A 25471-nucleotide genomic window follows, 5' to 3' on the forward strand; every position below is an offset into this window, starting at 1 on the left:
CGAATTCGATTTTTATTTTCTTCGAATTCGGGGAATTAATCTTGTTTAATTTCGAAAGTCTTGTCGAAGGGTGGATGCATGTTTTGCACCTCAAATTCACCCTTTTATCGATGCAAATTAAACATTCACAGAGTTTAGCAGATATCGAGGTTCAGATTCAGATTATTCTGGTCCCCGACCATTAGATGCTAGAATAATTAATAACCGGTTTATGGTAAGACTACTAAATTGTGTATATTGTTATATACCCTTGGGTACCATTATACCCTAACCATGGAAATAATTCTAACAATATTTGATCGTCATTATAGGTAAAGTCGAAAAGTCGATTGGGGAGAAAACGATTGTAAAAAGTAATTACCAATTAAAATCTTGTAACAGTGCCGAGTGTGATCCCGTTTCGTTAAATTCATACAAAACAGACGCGATTGAACTGGTTTCGTTGCTCCTGTATCGATCGATAAAGAATAATAGACCATTGAAAAGAAAATACGTGAGTGATTTGAGAAGTATATGGATTTATAGATTAAAATGGGGCAATCTCTACCCACACGCACACGCACACACACAACTATTTATATTCGATTTTATGTCCAAGTATCAGAGAGCTCCTCCAATATGTACAAAGTTCGAGAGCGAGGGTAGTTGAATTGCTCGGCTAGCAGAGACGTTTCAGTATGAGAGTCGTTCCTTGTTCGAAGTAGATTCGAACTTCATTCTCGAATCGATTCCACGTTGGACTCGATTCCAAAAATGCAGTATCCTCGGACATTTTATACGCTCTTCGAGGGGCTGAAGCTTTTTAGATGATTGGATAATAGTCATAGCCGAGCTGCTTCTATTTTTAAGACCGCCTCCACCTGATAATCCAACAAAAAATAGAACCGTTCGATTCCTATCGAGAACTTTCTAAATGTGTACGCGAATTCGTGGCGAAAGTTAACGTTGCGCAAACACAGAGTACGGGTCGAGAAGATATTTTCCAACGAATACTCGTTATTAATACGACAGTAAGGTGATCGACTTCGGAGCAGCCACGAACCGTTAATGCCACGAGTTTGATTGTTCTCAACACTTGGAGATTGATCCGGTTTGCGTGAGATTTAGTAACCCACGGCGCCAAAAGGTCGAACGGGATTTGCAGGTTGGTAGAGATTAATGTACTTCCCAAATTGGATTCAAATCGAACGCTTGCTTGCCGAGATAAAGCCCGTATTGTCGGACTCGTAAACTGCCAGAAAGAGCTATCGACCTTTTCGTTTTTCGATATGCACCAACCTCGTCGCCATTCGTTTCTATGAAAGAATTAATAAAAAAAAAAAGATCGAAATAAATATATAAACAGATAAACATTCTCTTTGTAGGATACAGTAATTTTAATCGACGCTTTCGGTTGATTTCTAACTTTGAAATCACTGGTTCCAAAATCGGCGCAGAAATTTTTCGACGAAATTAAAAAATTTCAAATCACTCTAAAAAAAATATTTTTGGCTGCAGAGGTTAATTACAATCATTTTTGGTGAATAGACGTACCACCGAAATCCTACGCATTTTTGAGAAAAAAATTCGAGTAAAATGTCTGGCATGGCTGACCATTATTTGTTCTTACTACTTAAATTGATATCCAAGAGCCAACGAGTACTATCGTTAATTATGGGTTTCACTGATTTATTTTGAGTGATAATATTCTGGATAGTATCTTCATTTTTGGAAGAATATTTTCTGTTTTATTTGCTTCGTGAATATTTTATCGTGTCCGAAAAATTGTTGGCGGCGTTGTTGGAAAAATATCCAGGCGTTCGTGTTAGGTTATTACTAGGCAGAGGGATGTTTATGCGCGATAAATATGCAAATATGGACGGGAAATATGCAAGAAGAATATGCAAACATCCACGATATTAAATATAAACTATAGCAATAATAATAAATTTATTGAGACGCCTTGTATTTAGAAGTAGAGAAGTTTTCTCTAAAATCGTTTATCACTAAAAATTGATTAATTCTTTATCCGTGAATATTTAAATTTTCTCGAGTACTAGCAGTATTCCTGCAATCGCCGGGGACATATTTTTAACGAACGTTATAATTCATATATATTTCTGCTAACTTTCTGAATGGTAATATGGTTTCCAATCTAAACAAACTTATCTTAAATACGCTTTAATGAATTATCAAAGTAAAATCATTAATGACTGCTCAGTAGTACTGTAATCAAACGAAGTTCTTCCCTACCGAAGAATGTCTACTAGGAATCTTTATGATGATATATAATAGGGGCGAACAATACGCCTCGAAAGTTCCGTTCAAGAATAGTTAGAAAATTATGTCCCCTCGTAGCGGCTAATTAAGTTCCTTCATCACGGCCGGAAAGTTCACGAATTACTTCGGCGAGTAATCGCGTGGGTCTCGTCTGTTCCGTCAAACTCTATTGCAACACGAAGCCACAGCGTTGTTAACCGAGTTCGGGTCAACGCTCAAGAAATTCGCGTACGAAGCGCGCGAAACCGACGTTCAGCTCCGTCGCGAGGTAAACTTGAAACCCATTGGTTTACAGTGCCATCCAAAACTATCAGACCAGGTCACTCAATGAAAATAATAATTCTCTATATGACGGGTTCATTCCCCTTTGTATAAAGAGAAAACTTATTTATACGAACTATTGTGCGATTCATACAATTATACGATAGTCGTAGGCACTATTCTAAGCCATTTCCTACATGATTCTTGATATTTCCGTGAGTAGAAAATTGTTTAACATTGCAACGATGGAAAATCTATGTACAATGATCCAAATATTTATTTAGAATACATTGGCGTGCAGGGAAAAGTATAATGATATTTTTACAGTCGAGTTAGAGAACAGATTTCACATTTATACAATACATTTTATTTATACATGATTTATACAAATTTCACACCTTCTCGAATTTTTTTCTAGAAAGTGGGTAGGATTTCGGGGGTATGTCTATTCACCAAAAATGATTGTAATTGACCCCTACAGTTAACAGCATTTTTTCAGAACGATTTCAAATTTTTTTTTTCCCGAAAAATTTAAGCACCTACCCCCTGTCGATTTTTCTTAAAAATTCGTTTGTGATTTTTAGTAATTTTGTTTGACGTCCTACAGAAAAGTTGTTTAATACTTTTTTGTAGGTACCCATGAGCTCTACTTCAGAAAAAAGTTTCATTGAAATATATTCACAATTGTAGGAGTTATGGCTGTTTGAAAATTGGACCACTCTTATGGGGTTTTTCTCATTTTACGAGGTCAAGGACCAACTTTTCGTATATTTTTAGAATTTCTACATATTCTCCACCAAAATACGCGTAGTTTGCTTTTTTAAACATTAAAATCGTCCAATCCGTTCAGAAGTTATGACATTTTAAAGATACACACGAAATTTCAGTGAAACATATCGACGCTATGGTCAGACGTGTAAATTTTCGGTAATGAATTTTTTTCTCGAAACTGAGCAGGATTTCGGGGGTATGTCTATTGACCAAAAATGCTTGCAATTGACCCCTGCAAGTAAAAATAATTTTTCCAAGACGATTCGAAAGTTTTTTTTTTTGACCCAAAACTTTCAGCACCTTCTCGAATCTGATTTTCGAACGAGGGAATTTTTAGTGTTAAAAACGACGAATGAAGCCAATCGTCGTGATGACTCGTCGATCGTGAAATTTCTAACGTAAATTCGCCTCGATGTAAAATACTTCCGTTTAAAGGGGCTGTGCAGGCCATTTGTGTTTCGCGTAGCAGTTTTGTCGCTCTGTTGAAACACAATCCTGCTGGTAAATTTGCTCGTAAGCGGCGCGCAGTTATCCCGGGTCGCGGTTAATTGTTCCGCCTTCAGTTGCCGTGTATAATACATTCATTTCGGCGCAAAGTAACTTTCCGAATAGGCGGGCCAACACAAATATCGCTGATAAAATACGTTTCGCGCGGAGGCTGCCAAGCGGCCATGAAATTGCTGGAGATATTCGGGGCGCTCGTCGTTCGGCTCGTTAGACCGAATTTCGGGGCGTGTAATCGCGAAACTAGCTGAGAACAACGACGAATAAACAATACGTATTGTCGCGCGTTGTTCAACAACGATCGATTAATGTTTCGTCGACGACCGGGCACGATCGGTACGAATATCGAATCGATTTAATTGGAACGAGAGGCCTGCTCGACGATATTTTCTCGGATTTCTGCGGCGTTTAGCGTCGCGACGGACGTCGCTGAATGAGATGCACAGTCGTGTGCTCTACGTGCACGCCGGGTTCGTTTATAATTCATTTGCATTCGAGGCAAAGGGCCCGCGTATCGCTCGACTTGCCTGATCTGATTTCGCTCCGCATCGAGCCGGGTCAAGTGAGCCATTCGCGAAGGAACACGGCACAGTATCGCGTTTGCTTTCCCAGCTGAAACGTTTCCCTACCGATTTCCACCGCCTCCGATTTACCTGTGAATTACACCGCGGACAAAAGGGCCACCCACGGAACGCGTTTATCCGGATATCGTATCTGGGTACAGCGTTAAACATTTCATGATTAAAATGCAACTGCACCTCAGCGTCGACGTTTTTAAATCGTTTAGAGATTTCATTTTATTATGCGATAGTACGAACATAATATTAATATATCAAATTCCGTAACGAGCCAATTACATTTAATTCGCTTACTGAATTTCATCCGTATCGGTGATTATCTGATTAACGCCTGAAAATCAGCTGTAATTAAATAACAGAATCGTAGACAAAGATGATTCTTGACATTTCTTGTCTCGGATGATATCGCCGATTTTCGCGCGAGATCAAATTTAAGTAGAAATATTTACGATTGGTCGGACGAGATCGATTTTCCCGGACAACGGTGCCTCGTACGAGAAAATTGTGCTCCGCGTTTTCGACACATTTCTGCAGGAAGGATCCTTTCGAATGCGAGTTTCGCTCCGGATTTATCACGATCCGTTTGTTTGCTCGCAGTTTATTCCTGTAAGTGGAGATAAAACGTCGTTAAGCTTCCACGCTTCGAGTATCCTGACTTCGTTATCGTCCCAATAAACGTTACAACGCGTCGCCGTGCAACGTACCACCGCTCAATTACTCGATTATTGTTATGCCGCTAATTTGCATTCGCTGGTAACTTGTCCTTGAAGGAAACGCTGCGAGACGCTCGATAAACGGGCTCGTCAACGACCTGGTTTAGTCGCTGAGAGTGTGGCTGCGCGAAATTACACGCGCCATTAGTATCGAACTGAAGCTTCTCGTCGAAATGTTCCAACAAAAAATACTCGAGCACTAGATCGTTCTTTTTACTTTATCGTTTAAATTCTTGACCATTTGCAATATCTTTTTTTACTCATTAAAGCTTGCAATGTAACAGATGCACCGCTCTAAATCCAAAAGATTCGTTCTGGCCATGTTTCTCGTATCTTTTCTAAAATCCAACTGTCATATTTTTATTATTACGCAAGACAGTGGAATTTCCTTTCGTCTCGCGGAATTCTCCTTTCGACGTTTTCTGATCTTGATGCGTTACGTGCGCCCGGAATTTATACGAAACGTTTGTCATGTCGCGCGAGCAGTCGGATGTTTTCTTACCGGAATGCAATTTTGCTCGACCATTGAAAAGAGAAACGTTTCTTCGCAAATGTATTTGGATTCTTAATAACGCCGGGAAATATTTTCCGTAACTTCTACAGACTGTCGTGAATCCTCCAGACTGTCTGGACGAGCATCGTATTTACAAGTATAATTCTATTCGTGTTATAATTACATTTATTCGCCAATTACCATTTCATACGAACAGTTTAAGCGCTTCCTGTGCTTAAATAAAATTATATTGTTACGACTACTCGTGGAAATTTAAGCAAAATTTACTTCCCAGGAACGTGAAGAAATATTGTAATATCAAGTAGTTCGAATGGTCGCGCAGGTGTCTTGGCTGACGTATGGGACGCGTACATTTTCCCTTTGTCTAAGCTAAATTGTAAATTTCTTCGTAAACGACGCGCTAAATCTAGCAGATAAGTGCGCCTATCTCGGCTGACGCGTCGTTTACCCCTTTGAAATACAACCTTTGAACGTGGCGCGGTAGTTTCGCGAGCGTCCGTTTCATAAACGTTTCAATTAAAACTAAAGCATCGGGCGTGTAATGTATTCACGGTGATTTAATACTACGGCGAGCGTGTATCGCGGCAGATTTTCGAATAAAGCCGTCAAGTTTGCGCGAACGAGCCCGTGATTCGATGAAAAGACTGTCGAGATTCCGAGTTCCGCCATACTCGAACGTTCTACCTTTACAGAACCAGCCTTGCAAACGTATCGCCGAAATAAAGACAGTTATTCCACTCTAGACTCGTACCTGTTTCCCCTAAGTTCGCTTCGCCACGAATAATAACATTATCCTGCAGGACAGTGTGCAATTTAATCATCTTTATGCCCAGTGTTATTTCAAAGAATTTTTTAATTTCCAAATTGGTAATTGTCTTGAATATTTAAATTTGGTTGTATGGAACACTCAATGACAAATATTATTTGTTAACACTAGGGCAAGTGGCCTTGGGGAATGATAAATACTACGATCCACGATCTAATGCGATTTCGTCTCGTTTGAGCAATTAAAAAAGGTAAAATATCACAGGGGATGAATAGAAGTGGAAAGTCGAACGAGAGGAAGCAAAGAAGGCAAGATTGAATGCATCAGGTCTCATCTTGAATATTTAAATTTGGTTGTATGAAACACTCAATGACAAATATTATTTGTGAACACTAGGGTAAGTGGCCTTGGGGAATGATAAATACTACGATCCACGATCTAATGCAGTTTCGTCTCGTTTGAGCAATTGAAAAAGGTAAAATATCACAGGGGATGAATAGAAGTGGAAAGTCGAACGAAAGGAAGCAAAGAAGGGAAGATTGAATGCATCAGGTCTCATCTTGAATATTTAAATTTGGTCGTATGGAACACTCAATGACAAATATTATTTATGAACACTAGGGTAAGTGGCCTTGGGGAATGATAAATACTACGATCCACGATCTAATGCGATTTCGTCTCGTTTGAGCAATTAAAAAAGGTAAAATATCACAGGGGATGAATAGAAGTGGAAAGTCGTACGAAAGGAAGCAAAGAAGGGAAGATTGAACGCACCAGGTCTCATCTTGAATATTAAAATTTGGTCGTATGGAAGACTCAATGACAAATATTATTTGTGAACACTAGGGTAAGTGGCCTTGGGGAATGATAAATACTACGATTCACGATCTCATGCGATTTCGTCTCTTTTGAGCAATTAAAAAAGGTAAAATATCACAGGGGATGAATAGAAGTGGAAAGTCGAACGAGATGAAGCAAAGAAGGAAAAATTGAATGCACCAGGTCTCGTCTTTTACGCGACCTTTTACGAAGGATGCATGCAAATTTCAGTAGACGGTTAAATGCGAAGGTCGGATTAACAGTACGTTCAAATAAACGTCGGCTTATGCGCTGGACTGGCCGTTCTTCATCCCCCTCGAAGATTATCGTTGGAAACTCCCTCGCTCCGGCACTTCGGGATCAGAAAGTTTCCCCTGTTCCACGGCAGGATTTGCCTAAAAGAGGTTCGACGAGTTTAGACGTCCGACCAATGACGAGACTTTCCACTTTCGGAAAACTCGACGATGACGGCGAACCATAATCGTTTGCAAGGGTGTCATTACGAAAGGATATTCCGGGGAGAGGGTAGTTCCCGTCCACGGGCGAAACAATTTACAAACATCGGTGGAAGCGTCATTGTTTATCGGGTTATGAAACTTTATATTGCGGGCGTCGTTCGGGGAAATTGTTCATAAATGTATCTTGAACAACTGGCGAGAGATAAACGCAAATTGTGAATTGGAAATGTCGAATGGCATTGCATTCTCTGAAAATGCAAATGCACTTTCTCTCAAAATACATACTGAAAAGAGTTCTCAAAATCGAAAACCTGGATGGTAGTAATATTTTATTCGATAATTAAATATATACTGTAGGATAGGCTTCAACGTGGACAAGTCTTTGAATTCAGCATTATTCGCTGAGAGTGTACGTAACAGTTTCTGGCTCAAACAACCTCCAAATCTATTACTGTACCTCAACGTTTGTCTCACAGTAACTTCTGTAGATCGTGGTCAGACTCTCTATTTGCTTATCTAGTCCTCAGTGTCAGAGTTATTAATTTCCTTAGAGACGAATTAGATCTTGTGCAATTCTAGCAATTGCAATACACGATTTACATATAATATAATAATTTACTATTTTTTCGTGGTTTGTATCCTTTTAGGAGAAAACTGATTTTTGTTGGACATTGTTCTTGCCACAAGGAACTACATAAACCAAATATCACCGCGCCACTGTCAATGTTTACGAACGCCAATGGAAGTAGAATAACAGGTAATGTCGAAACATGTAACCAACCGCTGTTTGAAATCTATGTTTTCGAAATGTCAACTATGAAAAAATATTGGTACGGTTTTTTCGATTTCCTTCTACGCCACGAATTTTGACAGCCACAACCATCGCCCGTTATTTTTTATTGTGTTTGCAAGCCCAGACGGCGATATTATTTGTTTTAATCGTTTTCATGTTTTTGAAAGATAGTAACACTCCACTGTCAATATTTTCAATACAAAAATCGTTATTAAAATTTAGTTCTATCGAAAAGAAAGCCTACCGCCATCGGATTTTTATTTCAGAGCTTCCTTCGAATTTAGACTGCTCTGTCTGACCATTCTTAGTTATTTCTACTCGTGATTGCGTTTCTAAACGTTTACAATGGTTTTGTGTTAATTCTTTTAACAAGTTTCGTCCAATTAAAAGATAGTAATAGAGATGTAAAACAAGTAATACCACTGTCAATAATATGAATATAAATTCTAGTAGAAATATCAAGCGATAGTCAGACGCGTGAATTTTTATTTCTTACGAAAAACTTGTTTCCCTTTTTCGCGCGACTTTTTAACGAAGCATCACGCTATTTTAAAATCCTTAAAATCCTTTTCTCGTCTCACCGCCGGGAACGAACACTCAAAACTCAACATCCCACTTCGCGCCCTAAAACTGTCTTACACATTCGCGTGCAGAGGGTGTCGGATTTCAATTTATAAATTAAGTGTTCGGTTGATAAAGTCGAATGTACGAGGCTCGAAACGGGTCAATGGGATCGTTAGAACTGCACTGTCGGGGAAAAGAACCGGTCGATCGGGGAAAAGTCACGGACATTTCAATTAACCGTACGTTTAAAGAAAATTAAATCCCTGTTTTCTTCGAAGAAAAATTCCGAAATAAAACTAATTTCATGTCGTAATATATATTTGTTATTTGCTCGGTAATTTAACTAGAATTTTTGTTACTTGTTTCGCCCTGTATCAGCTGATCGAAGTAATCCCTATCGAATCCCGTCTTCCATGCCAAAACTAGTTTCCTCGCCCTATCAAGCTCCCGAAGTCTAATTAATTAAATTCGACGTACGTATATACAATGTCGAGACACGTGCATCGATCTCTTTAGAAATTATTCTGTTCGGAATAAATTATATACTCGTATCGTCCGGCGATTTTGTTGCGCTTATCATTTGGAAATTTAATTCTGAATATTCCATTCGCGATCGTGGTATCTCCTGTTACAATATTTAAAATAAAAGCTAAATATATAAATACGGTATCGCTCGATTCGTTCGATCGTTGTATGCACGTTTCAAAAATGGAGCAAAAGGGTGATTTTTATAAAAATAGATTAGAATAAATATTTGACAAAGACTTCGAGCAACGAATAATTTTCCAATATATTTTTCCCACGACAAAAATTACAATCTGAATCGTATAATTTTATGGAAAGTTATTCGAAGATAACGGACAGCTTGGCCGAGCAACAAAGCCAGATCCCGGAATTCGCGATTACCATTCGTGCCATCAGAAACGCGAAATCCCACCCGTGCGGGTTTCGTTTGTTTTCGTTCGACGAGCGCTACAAACTTTTATATATTTTTCAAAACCGTTTTTCGGCGCCCGACGTTATATTTCCAATCTCACGTTTCGCTGGAGCCCACTTGGAACTCCATTCGTAAATAATGATACGTCGAAATCAACGATCCCCGATGTTTGCTAGTAAATTCCATTACCCGAAACAGCGTCCAGTAATTTACAAAACGACGCTGCAGCCATCGAGCGCGTTTGACGGAATTCCGTTCGATAAAACGATTCTCGTGCCGTGCACGTCGACTGCCGTTAGTTTTAAATGGAACACCCGTTTCGACCGTAGTTCCACGATCTCGAGACACCGGTCTTATTACAGCTGGAAACACGGACGACACACGTGACAATTAGCGACAAAGAGAATTATCTTTAATCCGAGCCATTCGATGACACCGTTCGCGCCAAGTTTCGAACTCCAGTCGGATATGATCCTATATAGGGGGTGGTCACCCTCTAAACAGATTTCCGTGACCGTGTATATTCTCAAAAAAATGATAAATAATCTCGAGCGTTCGAACAAGTAGAGGATTATTTTAAATATTTCAAATGTTTTTATTTCGATAATTTGGACCTGGTGCGTAATGCAGAGTTTTGAACATTTTACTACCCCAAAATGATGCTTAGTAGATTTCTTTCGTACGTCTAGAATCGAAATAAAGTTTTCTTTCGAGTGTCTACAGTTGGTTCCGGGAGGCTTTGTTCTCGTTCGAGGGACAAGATTTGTCACAGGTAGAAGGACATTATTGTAATTCCACGCAGATCGGATCCTTCGCGGGAGAATGCTAGATGTCGATATTTCATCCGTTTCTCCACGCGCCTTCTCGCGCGGAACGATTATTATCGAAACTGACGGCGGACGTACAATAAAGTTACAGGCGGTTGGACTGAAACGGCAGTTTGCCTCTCGTCGATTCTGTACGAACGAACAGGTTTCCGTTATTCCAATTTTATTGTTTCTATTGGTTTTACCGTTCGATTTAATAACAAGTCGGAAACAAATTCAATGGATACAATTTGTCGACGGGAAGGAGCGTCGGAAATTGAATTTCGTTTTCGTGGATCGCCGGGAAGTCGCGATTTCTCCCCAAAAGAACTTACGCTTCTAATTTCTTCAATCGGTCATTGTCATGATCCATCATGTCAAAAGCCTGTATGTGGGTTTTCAAAATGCATTTGATACGATAAATAAAACGAATATAGTTTATTCTGAATCTAAGAAGGGTTTCATTATTGTTCGTGAAAGACTATTTAATACGAAATAAATAATATTCATAATTCCCAGCCTGAAAGTAAACCAAGGAAAACCATGATATAATAGAATTTCTTTTTCAATATAAATCATTTGTTACGAATGGATTTCTTGTTAATTCTACCTTACTCGATTTTTTACAAGTTTTAATACCCGGAAATTTGTTCTGTCTTTTGCACACCTTCAATAAAATACAGAAAGCTCTGGAACAACGTGTCAACTTTAATAAATGTTTTGAAAAATGTCCAAGGTACTTTTAGATAAAACAGTAATTTTAAGGTAAAGTTAGGGTTAATTTATCGCACACGTTCAATAAAATATAGAAAGCTCTGGAACAACGTGTCAGCTTTAATAAATATTTTGAAAAATGTCCAAGGTACTTTTAGATAAAACAGTAATTTCAAGTTAGGGTTAATTTATCCGTCCGTTAATGCACTGAAAACGCCAGACGAAACTGATAATGGACTCCCGGAGAATGAACTTCGGTCCCGAAGCCGGTGCAAAGGGAATAACGAATGTTGAAACAATTATTCAGGCGCTGTAACGTTAATCGATCCGCCTTTGTGTGCGCAAGAAAGAAAAGTGCTTGCGGTATTATTTCCAAGAACCATTCATCACGAACGATAAAGCGCGAGGGGAACGTTCGAGGACTCGACGCGTAGGTCCTGTCAATAAGGTCGTGAAATCGATACTCGTTCATTAGCGAGCCGAGTTGAAAGGGCGGCGATAAAAAGTTTCGCGCTCGATTCGCGATTCGATGGCGCGAAATGAAACTGGAATTGTTCGGTGCGCTGCTCGAACGTTCAACGACCACAAATAAAATTCGAATATTAGCCAAATATCCAAATATAATCATTGATTTTTACGAAAATGGCACCAAAAGCATCCAAAGTCTCGTAATTTTCAACTTTTCGAATTTGACGACGATCCTCGCGTGGCTCGATACTTGAAAGAGCGAGAGTATGGATTTTTCTGTTGTCTAATATTATCAGATAACCCCCTTAAGTAAATTGGTTCGCGGCGAAACGAACGCAGCCGGTTGGAAATTGAAAATAACAATCTGTTTTAATTAACGTGTCCGTCGCGCGTTCTCATTAATTCCGGGGCCGGCTACGGCGCGACTTGCGACGTCCGTTTTATTTATTGAAACACAAACCGCGGTTTCATTAAATATCGCGCAATTATGAAGTGTCGTTTACCAGATGGCCGGCGCCGCGAGACTCGGGCGCTCGTCGAGTTTCTTGGAGTTTGACGAACGGATAATCGTAAATCAGAGACGATGTTAATAATTGGATATAATTATTAATTTTCACCGAACGAATCTTCGAATTTTAGTCGACTGGAACGCACACCGTTGTTCGTAGTTTTTCAGATTGTCCAATGGCGGTCGATTGAAAATTTGGTAGATAAAAGACTGCAGTTTTATCGTTTCGATGGAATCAAATCCTTTTTCAGAGCTTAAATCGTCGATCAAAGTTATATTCGACGGGATTAAGTTAGGTAAAATAAAATATATATTAATCTTGTAAATACTGATACCGTGGGCCATATGGAAGCAGTAAATACAAATGGAACTGAATATTCTGGGATATTTTTCCACGCATCGAACGCTTTCTCCATATTTTTTTTTTGCCCCGAGAAGCATCTCTCTTCGTTTAAGAGTCGTACGACCGCGATTTTCGCCAACTTTATATTCGCCATTCTTTTCATTTCGTCCTCGATAGTCGTTTCTCATCCGCGTAGCACTCGACATTCTGTTCGATCGCGGGCCAATCGAGGCTGCCCGTGATTTCGACGTCGAGTAGCCTTTGGAATGATTCTTTCCCGAGACGCCGTGGCCGGACGATTGTAGCAATTAGTGCTTAATTGCCGCTGCTTCGGGGCCGTTGAAACGCTCGGCCCTCGACCGTTCTCCTTTCTTTCCGACGGGGATTCCTCGTCCGTCGGTGTTTCCGTCGATTTATCATGCACAATATAAACGGTCTACGTGGAGAACCGCCGACGAGAGGCGAGGACAACCGGGTAATCCGACCACTTAAAATTTAATAAGCCTTGCGCCGACAGATGCGCCCTTCGGTTCCACTAAAATACTAATTTCGTCGAGACGAGGGCTGAGACCAAAATCGTTGCTGTTTCAATCCTTGCTCTCCCACACCGTGGCTGTTTCAAGTTTTAAATTTTATTTCATTCCTTTCTTCTTAAAATAATTCTTTCTCTCCTGTATAATATTCATACTCAGTCAATCATAACAGATTGTAGTATTTTATCCTTCACTGGAGAATAATTACTCTTTTTAATTTATTTTGGTAAAGCTATTTTTAAAGTATAGTATGGGGGTCACGGATGATCCGGGGTAGTTCGCTCGAGCAAAAAATTCACTATTTCTAAAATACAGTATGGGGTCACTAATAAATTGGATTAGAAAGTATTTAACGAAATCTACCCTTCGATTTCTGTCCCCGGAATCGAAGTTTTCCAGCGATGGTATCGTATAATTGCTTTCAGAAGGCAAACAGTGCACGGGTTTATAAAGGATAAACGGTAACAGTGGCCATTTTATTCTTCCCCCCCCTCGAATTGCTATTTCAGCCACGGGAATCAGTTCGACGGTGCAATTTTCTTTAGAGTGCACAATCTGTTCCAGAGCTGAACTCCACGTTCCCGTCTACCAGCGAGCTAGGCGAGCTAATCGAGGACGTTGAGAACGACGAATTAAGCAAGGACACGGACGACGACGAGGATGCGGTCGAGGACATTCTTTATATGCGCGGAGCGTCGTTCACGATACACTTGGACCCGCCGCCGGAGAACGCAACGTCGAATTCCACAAAGGCCAACGACGAAACCGGCGTTCCTCCCGATCGAATCGAGTTACGGGCTACGTCCCAGGTACGTGACCTCTTATTTTTAAACCCGTAAAACAAACGTCACCGTCAGTCGAACACGCCCACGCTGATTGGACAACGACGTACGGTTTCATTAATGTGAAACCTCGACCACTCGAACGAATTTTAACAGACACAACCATCGCCCCTTACCTTTTGTTCTGTTAGCAAACACAGACGTCGATATTATTTGTTTTAATCGGTTTCATGTTTTTGAAAGATAATAACAAGATAGAACTAAAATTTAGTTTTCACGATCGGATTTTTATTTCAAAGCTTCCTTCGAATTTTAACTGCTCTGTCCGACCATTCTTAGTTATTTCTACTCGTGAATGCGTTTGCAATGGTTTTGTGTTAATTCTTTTAGCAAGTTTCGTCCAATTAAAAGATAGCAATAGAAATGCAAAACAAATAATACCACTGTCAATGATATGAATATAAATTCTAGTAGAAATATCGAGTAATAGTCAGACATGTTCACCAGATCGTATTTAATTCTGGGTTAAGGAAGATTTGAATTCTTTGAAAAAATTGAATCTATTTATTATTCGCTTCCTAGTGTGATTCATGACTTATTTTGGGGTAAATCTTCCTTTCTCAGGACAGTGGGGTTCTATAGTTTCTGATACAAGAATGATTCAAAGTCTGGAGCAGCTGCGATGTGGAACAGTAAGTCAGAATGATGTACAATGGTTAACATAGTGCATACTGTGTGTTAGAATACTAATCCTAATGCGTGCACATTTGTCTACCAGATCTCCCTTGTTTCATTCCCTGTCCAGTGCGCCATATGGGACGCACCGGCATGAATAGGTTTCTAACAGCGAACAAAAATTTCGATAATTGATGTGACGAATGAGAACGTCGTATAGCAATTTATTCTCGATTACAGAAATAATTGTGGTTTTTCTCACGAATTGCCAGAGATTAAGTAAACACTTAGACGTTTGAAAAAATCAGTTTTGTTTTCTAAAGGATATGTAGTGTTTACGTGGTATTTTTTAATTAGTTTAGTGTTCGTCCCACGTGCGTTACTTTCGGAATAACTTGACACACTGTGGTCGAGTATGTCCATTTAATTAAATACCCCGCGGAGACCGGCCATTTAACTCGGTGCAGTTGTGGAATACAAGATCCTCTTTCCAGCAGTTTTAATTCTTTATTTCCGGGCCAGGTTTTCATCAAGCTCGGCGCAGATATTCCATTCCGTCCCCCGTTGTCGCACGTTGTTTGTTAAGTTAATTCACGCGGCCTTACACAGAGTGTTAAGAGCCACGATATTTCTACTTAATTCATTTTTACACGTACCAGAAATTATTCTCGTTTTTCTCGGGACGAGATTTACCGTCTTATAAACACATATACAGTAGTGAATTTTTATTAGAAAATTGTTTAAAAATTGAGTCATCCATCGGTGACAAAAGAAATAGTATTATTAAGATAATTTAATGTTCGATTCAACGTTTGACCCTATTTTTTTATTTCACCGTGAATTCTACAGCCGCAAAATAAAGAATGGTGGAATATTTGTCATTTCCGATCGTTAAACGCTATTTTCCACCTTTCAATTTGTCAAATTCATCCGCTGCGACTGTTAATGATCGATCCCAAAACCAGACGCATCTACCCGAAGACTGAACAATTCTCAATTTGGCGTAAAGCGTTTAAATGCAATTTTGTCCGCAATTTTTGGGTATTGATTTCTGGTCGAAACATTTTTTCTCACCAGGGGAGGGAAATTTGTATTTCAACTGCGAAGGAACCGAGAATCGAGCTCTATCTATATGGAAAATTTTCCTCCGAATCACCAAAGGGATTTCAATGAAACTTTGTCCGAGTATTCTGTTATTAACTCTAAATAAATTGTAGATACTGTTCTTTCTACAAATATTTCAGAAAAAGGATTACGAAATAAATTAACTTCTAAAGATTTGTCAGGAAAAATTTCATTATATGAAAAATGTTTTTCCTCGATCCTTCGTGCTTTTTAAAACAGAATTCCGCGACACTGACAATGGAAGACAAACGATTTCCATTCGACACACTTCCTGAGTTCCCCAAAACACGAAACAGATTGCACGTTGCGTAATTTGGAAGTTAATGGGAACAATGGGAAAATTGCTGAAGATATCTATCGAGCGTGGTTTCAATCTGGATTTCGGTTACTCTATAATTTTCCGTTGCTATGGATGCGAACTACGCCATCCGTTTTCGTTCTAGTCTGCAATTCACTGGAACCTCTGTCACTTCCATATCCAATTCGCTGAAACTCGTATTCACCGATCGTTATTCGCGTAGAGAATTTTCCCTCGACTTTACTCGCCGAATAATACGGCCAACTTACTGAAATAGGAATTGGAAATGTCGTCAACTTGCAAATGAAAGAATAGGGCGACAGCACCCTCCAGAAATAAACTAAAACAATCGTCCTCGTCGTTGAATACTTTCTCTGCAATTCTAAGTAATTATTAATAAGTAAATTCGTAAATTTTATTTGAATTCAAATTCAATTTTAGAATTTTCTCTGTTTCCAATTACTGGACAGAAGATTATTAATAACTCGTTTAATATCGAAGCGAATTACATAAAAAAATTTAAGCAATGTCTTAATTGATAGTTTGATATAGCGGGTATTTTTACCCTAAAAAAAATTCCAAGCATCGCCCATATTTTGCCTAAATTATAAAGGAACGTCTTAACGTAAAAACCAAAAAATGGTTTCCTCCGCGGCGCAATTAAGGGCACCGCATACGTGAACAAAAGGAACGTGTATTCCCCAGAAAATCGCGGTTGTTTTAAAATATGGCTGGTTCCCACGCGGCCCCGGACATCCTGCGCTCGTATTCAAAAGGTCTCCGAATAAAAACGTCGCGACGCGAGCAACAGGTCCCTGTGTGCGAGATCTGGACCGTTCTTCAGCCACCTGGGGGACTCGTTGTTTCCCCCGAATTCGCGATAACCCCGAAAAAGAACCACCGATCGGTCAATACGAGCCAAGACTTCCCAGAGAGCGTCTACGTTTCCGTCGACGAGTATTGGTAGCTTCGTCGAGGGTCTGAAGGAGCACAGATAGAGTATCTGATTCTCTGATCAAACGAACAATGAAGACCCGTGAAGACCATCCTGGCGAAGAATTGGAACACAGAGACGCGAAATGGCTTCACATGAGAAAGATAAGTCGTGCAGGAAAGGGAGTAATACATGACTGCACAGATTATTGGGTTTGATTGCTCGCGAGGAGGATACAAGTCGTTAAATTAGCAGAGTATCGAGAAAAGAGAATATCAGATCATCGGGGAATTAAAAGCTACCCGGAAATCGACGCAAAGTGGGCCAAACTGTAACGAGATCCTTAAGGATCGAAGGACCACCCTGGTGGGTGATTAAATAATGTTTGAAACAAATTGTTAAACGCGTTGCTGTATTTCAATTGAGAAGTTTTTCTCATCGTCTGCTAAAATGTTCTCATTCATTCTCAAACCGTCTACCCTGTAACCTTTAACCAATTATTATCTGACTGACTTTATATTATGGATTCACAAATAGGATAAAGAATTCATGGAATATTATCATCGACAGAAAAATGGTTCGTTTGGAGACTGTTTGCCCAGGTGGAAACAATATTAAAAATCGTGTAATATTTCAATTTACATCGAATATATCGTTTCAAGCCCCAAACTTTGGGGGTGAATTTTCATAAAAATCATTATGACTAGTACCTAGGTCGGTCAATTATTCGAATCTCAAGAAGTTCGATGCCTAATGACCGCAAAAAGGTAGCTGAGAATCGATCGTTTCGAGCTTCTAGATCTTAGGAGCTCCTTTAGGAGACTCAGAGGCTTAGGAAGTCGTTTGTTCTCTGTTCAGGGTCCGAATCTGGAGCAGAAGCTCCCGTCGACGATGGAGAGTATAGTGAGCACGGAGCCAGCATGCTCGCTGGATTGCGGGCCCGCTGGTAATTGCTATATCGAGCAATCTCGCGGCGACGACGTCGATCTGGCGGCCAACGACGACTCCGACGCCGCGGACGACGACGCCTCGATGTCGATGGATCTCGAAGGGAACGACGTGGCTCCTAGACGGAAGCAAGGGTCCTTCAGGCAGAGGTGTCAATGCCCCCTAGGCAGGGGTGGCGATCGATGTCAGCTCGGTGAGTGATTTTCATTTAGCCACGTAGCCGTGCCTCCGCGTTCCCCGTGGTGTATCGCGCCTGACCCTGCTTTCTGGGAAGGAGGGGGCGAAAGTATCTCGCGGAAGGGTTCGTTGGCATCGGCTAGCACCCCCGCAAGGGTGGATATCAGCTTGGATGAGAGCCAACGCTCGAGCCGCGCCGGAATTCATCGGCGACGCTCGAGAAACTGATGAAATAAGACTTCGTTCGAGATAGGGTGATGTTTAATTACTCTAGGGGGATTTCTCTCGACTGCGTGGGCGGCTCGAAAGCGCAAGCTTGCGTGTCGCCGCGATTCTCAGACGGAATTCTATCGAAATTGTATTTATTTTGAGCAAACTCGACCGTATTGTTTTCACTTCATCCTCTACCTTTGCTATCTGCGATTTCGACGAATATAAAAATTTTTCTGACTCGTATTTGTAGAGAATTTGAGGTCGTTGATGTTCTGTTTACACGTGGCTATGTAACTTTTGTAACCACGATGTTGCATGAACCTTCACTATTTTCGATATTCAAGATCATTCGAATTTCATGCTTTCGTACATTGTATTTAGTTTGGCATCGGTTTGAATATGTATTTTTTACTTTTATTTGCTATTTATTGCTTAGTCAACGATGATAGTATTCGATTTCGTTTTTTAAAAATGCCAATGGCCCAAAGAAAAATTTGCTATCGTCGAAAGTCGTCGAATTTATTGAACGAGATACGAGACTCGTAATGCATGTTTACTTTCTACGAAATCTGTTGGTTGATTTTCGCTAAAATTGATATCGTTTCGAAATCTAGACCAATCGGTGATCGGTTCCCGTACGACCGTGTATTCGTTTCGGCGTTAACATGACAAACTGTAATTTCGCGAAAATTGTTTACACGCGGCGGAACGTTGTACGCAGCTATCTATCGCGAACCCCATGAACGTAGGTAAATTTAATAACCACTATATTTTACCGGTTGATTCGGATTATGTTTTCCCCGCGTCGGGCATTGTAATCTGCATTAATCGGAATTCGATCACGACCGTTTCGGTTCTTGTTTTGCCATCGATCGGAACCGACGATGATCTTTGTTTACTGAAAATACAGCCGCCGACCGCAAAACCGATTTCATTTCTCGCGTTGTAGTCGGTGTTTTGTGTTCGTACGTTCCATAGACGTAAAAAGTTTGCAAACACGCAATCCGCGTGTCGTACGAACGTGTCAACAGTACGTGGGAAACAATTGCCCTTTACTTAGAATTCGTAAATCGCTGCGTTGCTTGTCGCGCGAAACACAATGTTTATCGACGTTCGAATGGATAACCGTGAAATACGCGGAACAATCTTCCGACTTTTATCGGTGCACGATTGTATTTTTCGACTCGATTTCTACCAAGAAATGGATAAATGAATGTGTAAATATAGAAAGGTACTCATGGGACGACTTAATAATATTTCTACTCGAATAAGGCAGCTTGAGTTTAAAAGTAAACTATGAGTACATACTCTTTTACAGGCGAATGTAATCCTTTGTTTGGATCTCTTTAAAATAAATTATTATATGTACACTATGAACGATACACAGAGTAACAGTGATTGTTGTTCAGTAAATTGATATTTAAAAATAGAAGAAAATATTGAATTAGAGTTTTACTCCATTCATATCCATCCAAGCACGATAAGGATTAAATACAAACATGATTCGCGGCGAACAATTTTCCAACTAAAAAGTATCAGTCATCGTGTTGGATAGAGTATAAAAGAACTGGTTAATCGATCGATGCATTAAAGCCAAGAGGAAAATATGTTGTAATTTATTTTTCAATCGTTGAGATTTTATTTTCCATAATTTCCACCTGTTACTCGCGTATTTGTTTCGACGAGGAACAATGGCTTGTACTAAACACGCATAAAATCTTATTATTACCTCCGGCGATATCTAACAGTCTTCCAGTTCCGCTCGTGGAAATCGATCGTTGTGTTTTCCACGAGGGTAAAAATGGAAACTGTTCCCAGTTTCGTCTATCGGATATTTATTTCGCGCGCGGCGACGGGCCGTTTGTTTTTGCGATCGCTGAAAAATAAACGCTGGAAACGCATCGCGAAGTCGGATAAATCTCGAAAGCGCAGATAATCGGGGCAACTGTACGATTTTCCCCCGTTTTACCCGACCCCAAACACGCGGAATAAGAACAGCTTGATCCCCGAATGGAGTTGGGTTTCCTGTATTGCGTGAAAATAAGAAATTACAGAAAAATACAAACTAGGAAAATGGAAATAAATATTTGAACTTTGCTAGATTACTTGGAGTGAAATTTCAGGCCCTTTGGGGCATATTTTCTGTCGTTTAAACGAGCCCCATCTTTCGCAGATGTTATTTTTTAATGAATTGGACATTATTCCTGGAGATTAGAGCAAAAACGTTCGACAGAAGGTGTTTCATCTATAACTAAAGACCACACCGATTGCACGCATGGATATCTCGATGTCGTGAATCACGCCCAAGCGGGATTTATTCATTGGGTCACGCGGAACGTTCATAGCGATGCACAATCGCCGCAATGACGATCGATAGCATGACGAATTAACGGACATATCCACCTGCACTGGGAATTTGCATCTCGTTATCCGTTATCTCAGCGCGCGCAGACTTTTCCACGGCCTGAGGAAGAATTTTTTATAGAAATTCTAACGATAGAGCAGGTATCTCTTGAAAAAAAAATTCAAATATCATATTAGAAATTTAAAAGGCGTAAGCTTTAAAAATATGAAACAAAAAAATCACGTGAGGTAAAATTAGTGGAAGTTCCAAATTGTGAGACACAGAACCAAATTAAAAACATAGCAAATATTGTTGCCTAAAAATTTGCTGTCGCTGAGTGGCCTTTTTCAGAAAGCAAATAAGAGTCGGTTATTTGCTTGAAGAAATTCTGATTTTAATAAGTGCAATTTGATTTCGCTCGTCCGCGAAACAGCGCTTATTTTAATTATACGGTGGGTCGGTTTCAAAAATTTTGGAGACGTTTGTTCAACAATTTTTTCACCGACCACCGGCTCGCTAAATCATTGCAAACAGCGGGACGCGAATTTGTGTTTCTCCAGAGCTCCGCAAACAACGGCTAAGGGACCGGGAAAGCCCGGGCGTTCGTTTCGTAATTATTTGCGCGTTTCGAAGCGGAATCATCTCTTCGTGCGTTCGTGAAATTAAACTCGCGGTAGCCCGATGCAAACGAGCAATATACGTAAGCACGAGCGTTGAAGATAAAGTGCTCGCAAGCACGAGATTCGTAAGATTCGTGCCTCGACCCCGGCAAAGGTCGAATACCGCCAGGAATTCGTCGCGGAAACAGTTCGCGGGGCCTCGATTTTGGTATCGAGCACCACCCCGTCTCTGCTTTAATCTCGTTCTGTCGTGAAAGTACACGCAAGCGACCGTGCAACATTTTTCAAAACTGTCCCGATAAAAGAAAGACACGAGCGGTACTAGAGCCTTTTGGGTGCAATCGAGCTTAAAATTTAGGCCAACGCTAACTGAAACTGATTCTAGAACGCGATCGGCCATTTTTATCCTAGATTGCTTCGAAAGTTAAAATACGTGAAATGTACTTTCAGAATTTGGAGCATTAAAGAGATGTAAGTGTCGAATTTTAATTTTATTTTAAATTATAGATTTTATCGCCTGCATCCTCATAAAAATAGTAAACTACCCTATAGATAAATTACGAAAGGGATGGAATGGTATCACTTAAATAAACTCGAAAGATAAATATTTCCGCGGATCGTCTGTTTACATCAATCGACGTGATTCATTTGTTTCCTCGATCGACATATCGTGAACATCGGACAGCGTATATTTGTTCTGGAGGAACGGATTTACGGAACAAGGCATTTTGGATCCCTTGACGATCCTTTAAGCGCTCGTGGCGAGATTCGTCTGATCCCCAGCGGTGAAGTTAGTCCCGGATTTAATGAAACTACAATTTGTTTGCACCGAACTGTTGCAGCGGCTACGTAACTCGTCAGACAGAGGTTTGACAAACGTTAGTCGTTGCAACTTCATTGTGGACTTCGCGGCTTGATCAAACTGTCCTAATTGGTGTTTCTAATTTATCGCTGCTCGACATACATTTTGGACCGACAGCATCGCGTTAAAACACGATGTACTTCGATCGTACCACAGTGTTTATTAAACTTTCGTGTCCCCTATTCTGAGACAAATTATTTTTCAACTAAATTAAGCACAACTTCTCCTAATTTTGCTTCTTAATATCCGAATCAGAATTGTAATAAGAAAATAATACGAGACTTTTTATTACTGTAATAATTCGTCTTTATGGAGGTATCTTCGCCGTACAAACTCTACGAAACATCGTAATTTCGCCAACTTGACATCGTCTGGCGGTTCTGGATAATTTCGACAAAATTTTCGCGGTACTTTGTGGAGTTAAACACTGGGAAATCTCTAACAATCGTTAACGTCACGAGGTATCCACGTTGCACGGGACGAGGCAACCTTTGGCCGCAAATTCTGTGAAAGCTCCGCGCTCGATCCCACCCCCCCTCCCTACGTCGTCTCAGACGAGCATTATCGCGTCGAGCATAATCCCCCAGACGAATTGTATCGCTCGTCTTAAAACGCGATATCGCGAAATTAACGGGGCCAAGCGTCGGGGAACGTCTTGACGGGCGGAACAGCTTTCCCAGCGACGGAGCTTTAAGCTTGATGCATGGCGGAGGATAGAACGTACAGCCGAGCGATGACAGAACGTCCTCCCAGTCACCGGGGATTACGCGAACACAGCTTTCTGTCCTTCTGCCTTTATCGCGATTCCCTTTCTCAAATTCCCGATGCCCGACAGAACGGTCAGATTTCGCCTTACGCTACTCAAGAATTTTCATAATAATATTAAAGACAAAACTAATCGAACTTTAATAGAAAGCAAGACATCAATGAAAGGGGAATTCAAAAAATTAGTCTTCCAATTTTGGGGGTGAAGAAAAGATCAAGAAAAGAGTCTCTAAGTCAAAAGTTAATTTCCCCCAATTTCTACCACCCTGTGCAGTTAGCGTAGAAGCCAAACGCTCGCAATTATTTATTTGAAACTACATTATTGGCCGTGTAAATGTCTTGTACCGATTGCCTTTCGTCGACGACTTTCCACACTGTGATATTCTGTTCCCAGCGTCGGTTACACGCTCCGCGAGAAACGTAACGAAACGTTAAACGTTTCGCGCGTCTTGTACTCCGAGAACAAGTTCCTCCGGAGTCTTACAACCCCTGCGGGGACTTAACGGGAACGGATCCCTTTCCGTAGAAGTCGCAGAGCCGTTGAACTTACAAGGTTTCAGACCTGACGCGTTCAATTTTTCAGAGGCAAGTTTCAAGCAGCATTTATCCGCCCCCGCGACCTGGAAGCACGTCTCCGGGCAAGGAACGGCTACAATCTGGTTGATTCGCCTTTGTATTTGTCACCGGCATATATTCATCCTTCAGACCGTTGGTGAAGATGGGGGAGGGGGTTGGATGAGGCTGTAGAGCTGGCTATCTGTAGCAATTAATCTCTCTTCCGCGCGTACACAGTCCGCGATGGCTTTGAGAGGAAATCACGGGAAAATCTTACCTCGGTTCATGGTCTTCGCGGGGGGGACGGAGGGGGTAGAGATTAAAAAGATCGTATCGCGTCCGGCGAACGTAAGTTTCCTACTCTTTTGTTCGCCACGTTCGAGAAGTTCTCCCGATCATCGAACTACGCGATCTCCCTCTCCCAAGGAACTCTGGTCCAACCCCCTGGGGGTCGAACTTTTTCTTTGGGGGTCGATGCTAGTTCTGGATTTGTACTTCTTCCGCGCTGATACGGTTTTATCGGGTCGCGACCCCATCCGTAATTACGTTTCTTAACATTTTGGATCCTCCACTTCCGGAAGTATTGTGTTATTGAGAAATTTAGCGTTTCATTTTTTATTAAAATCTGGATTGAGTTTCGACGACCTTCCAAGGTACATAGTGTACCTGAATTTTACAATATTTATCGAACTAGAATCAAATAATTCCTTTGTTGGTATTTCCTATCTCACGAGAGGGGAAGAGACCAAGTGTTGAATAACACTTTCGGTGTATATAAATAATTAAAGTGACACTCACAGTTAAATTTAATGAGACATACTCTCAATTGCCAGGAGCTAATTTATAATTGTCCCACTTTAATTATTTATATCTTAGAGAGTGTTGAGTATCTCCGCCTAATATTTCACATACATCAAAAGAGATCCCTCATCAGCACATGAATAAATAGAACAATAATCCTGAAGAATAGAAACTACCGTTTGCAATTTATTGGCCAGTGTCTTTGGACGCAACGGAGGTGGTAAACGGGATATTAAAACAATTTGATTAATTACCGTATATTTTATACGAGTGTTGAGAGCTTCCAGAAGGCTTTGGTTCCGGAGCCCTGTAATTTAGAAAATCCTTTGAGAGGGAAGCTTTTAAGTAAGTAAGCGTTGGCCGTGTACCCGGGGAACAAGATATTGCTGCTTTGTGCTCGGAAAGAAAGGTTAGGAGAACGCGCTACGGCGGACAGTAATTAATCTTTCCATCGTGGCGCGCGACTTCCAGGACGAGGCGGACGGTTTTGTCTTCGTCGCGTCGAAAACATCGCCCGCCGGATGGTAACCGAGAAGTTTCCGCCCGGTCGTCGCTTTCGGAAACCGGATAAAATCTACGGGGGCCAGCCGGGCCAACTTTTTCTATCCCCCTTTCGCCCGGGACTCGAGAAAACTTGCCCAAGATTCGAGAGCGGAACCCTCGAGTCCCGGAAGCGTCCTCCACCGTCCATCGACCCCGTTTTAATCGCGCAAGTCGCTCCTTTCCCGATTACCCCCAACCCGAATTCCGCGATTTCCTCAATCTTATCGAACGTAGCGCAAGGAGGAAGCTTTGCATTCTCTGAAAATTCTCGTCATCCACATTTTTCAACTCCTATTTCAATCCTGCTATCTCAATACAAAGGAGAACTGATCTCTATCACGTGCTTGATAAAAGAATTTCCAGATCGATTTTATCTTGAAGATGACCTGGAAAGTCTGTTTTTAAGCATACAATAATTATTTCACGCTAGGTTGGGTGAAACATTTCTATTTACCCTGGAATTTAAAGGTAAAAATGGTCGAGACACCTGTGATTTGATATCAAAGACATTTGCTGGAAA

At 40.7% G+C, this 25471-nt stretch overlaps 1 protein-coding gene across 2 annotated transcripts in view; it reads left to right on the top strand.

The window, feature by feature from the left end:
* Nucleotides 1–25471, top strand: part of LOC143349697 (pikachurin) — a 215048-nt gene that overhangs the window by 100486 nt on the left and 89091 nt on the right. For both annotated transcript variants that reach the window (XM_076781126.1, XM_076781127.1), the window contains exons 4-5: nucleotides 13874–14118; nucleotides 17982–18264. In XM_076781126.1, the coding sequence (XP_076637241.1) occupies nucleotides 13874–14118; nucleotides 17982–18264 (528 nt within the window). The remainder of the gene's footprint in view (nucleotides 1–13873; nucleotides 14119–17981; nucleotides 18265–25471) is intronic.

The sequence above is a fragment of the Colletes latitarsis genome, chromosome 14 (assembly GCF_051014445.1).
Source record: "Colletes latitarsis isolate SP2378_abdomen chromosome 14, iyColLati1, whole genome shotgun sequence".
NCBI classification, from domain to species: Eukaryota; Metazoa; Arthropoda; class Insecta; order Hymenoptera; family Colletidae; genus Colletes; species Colletes latitarsis.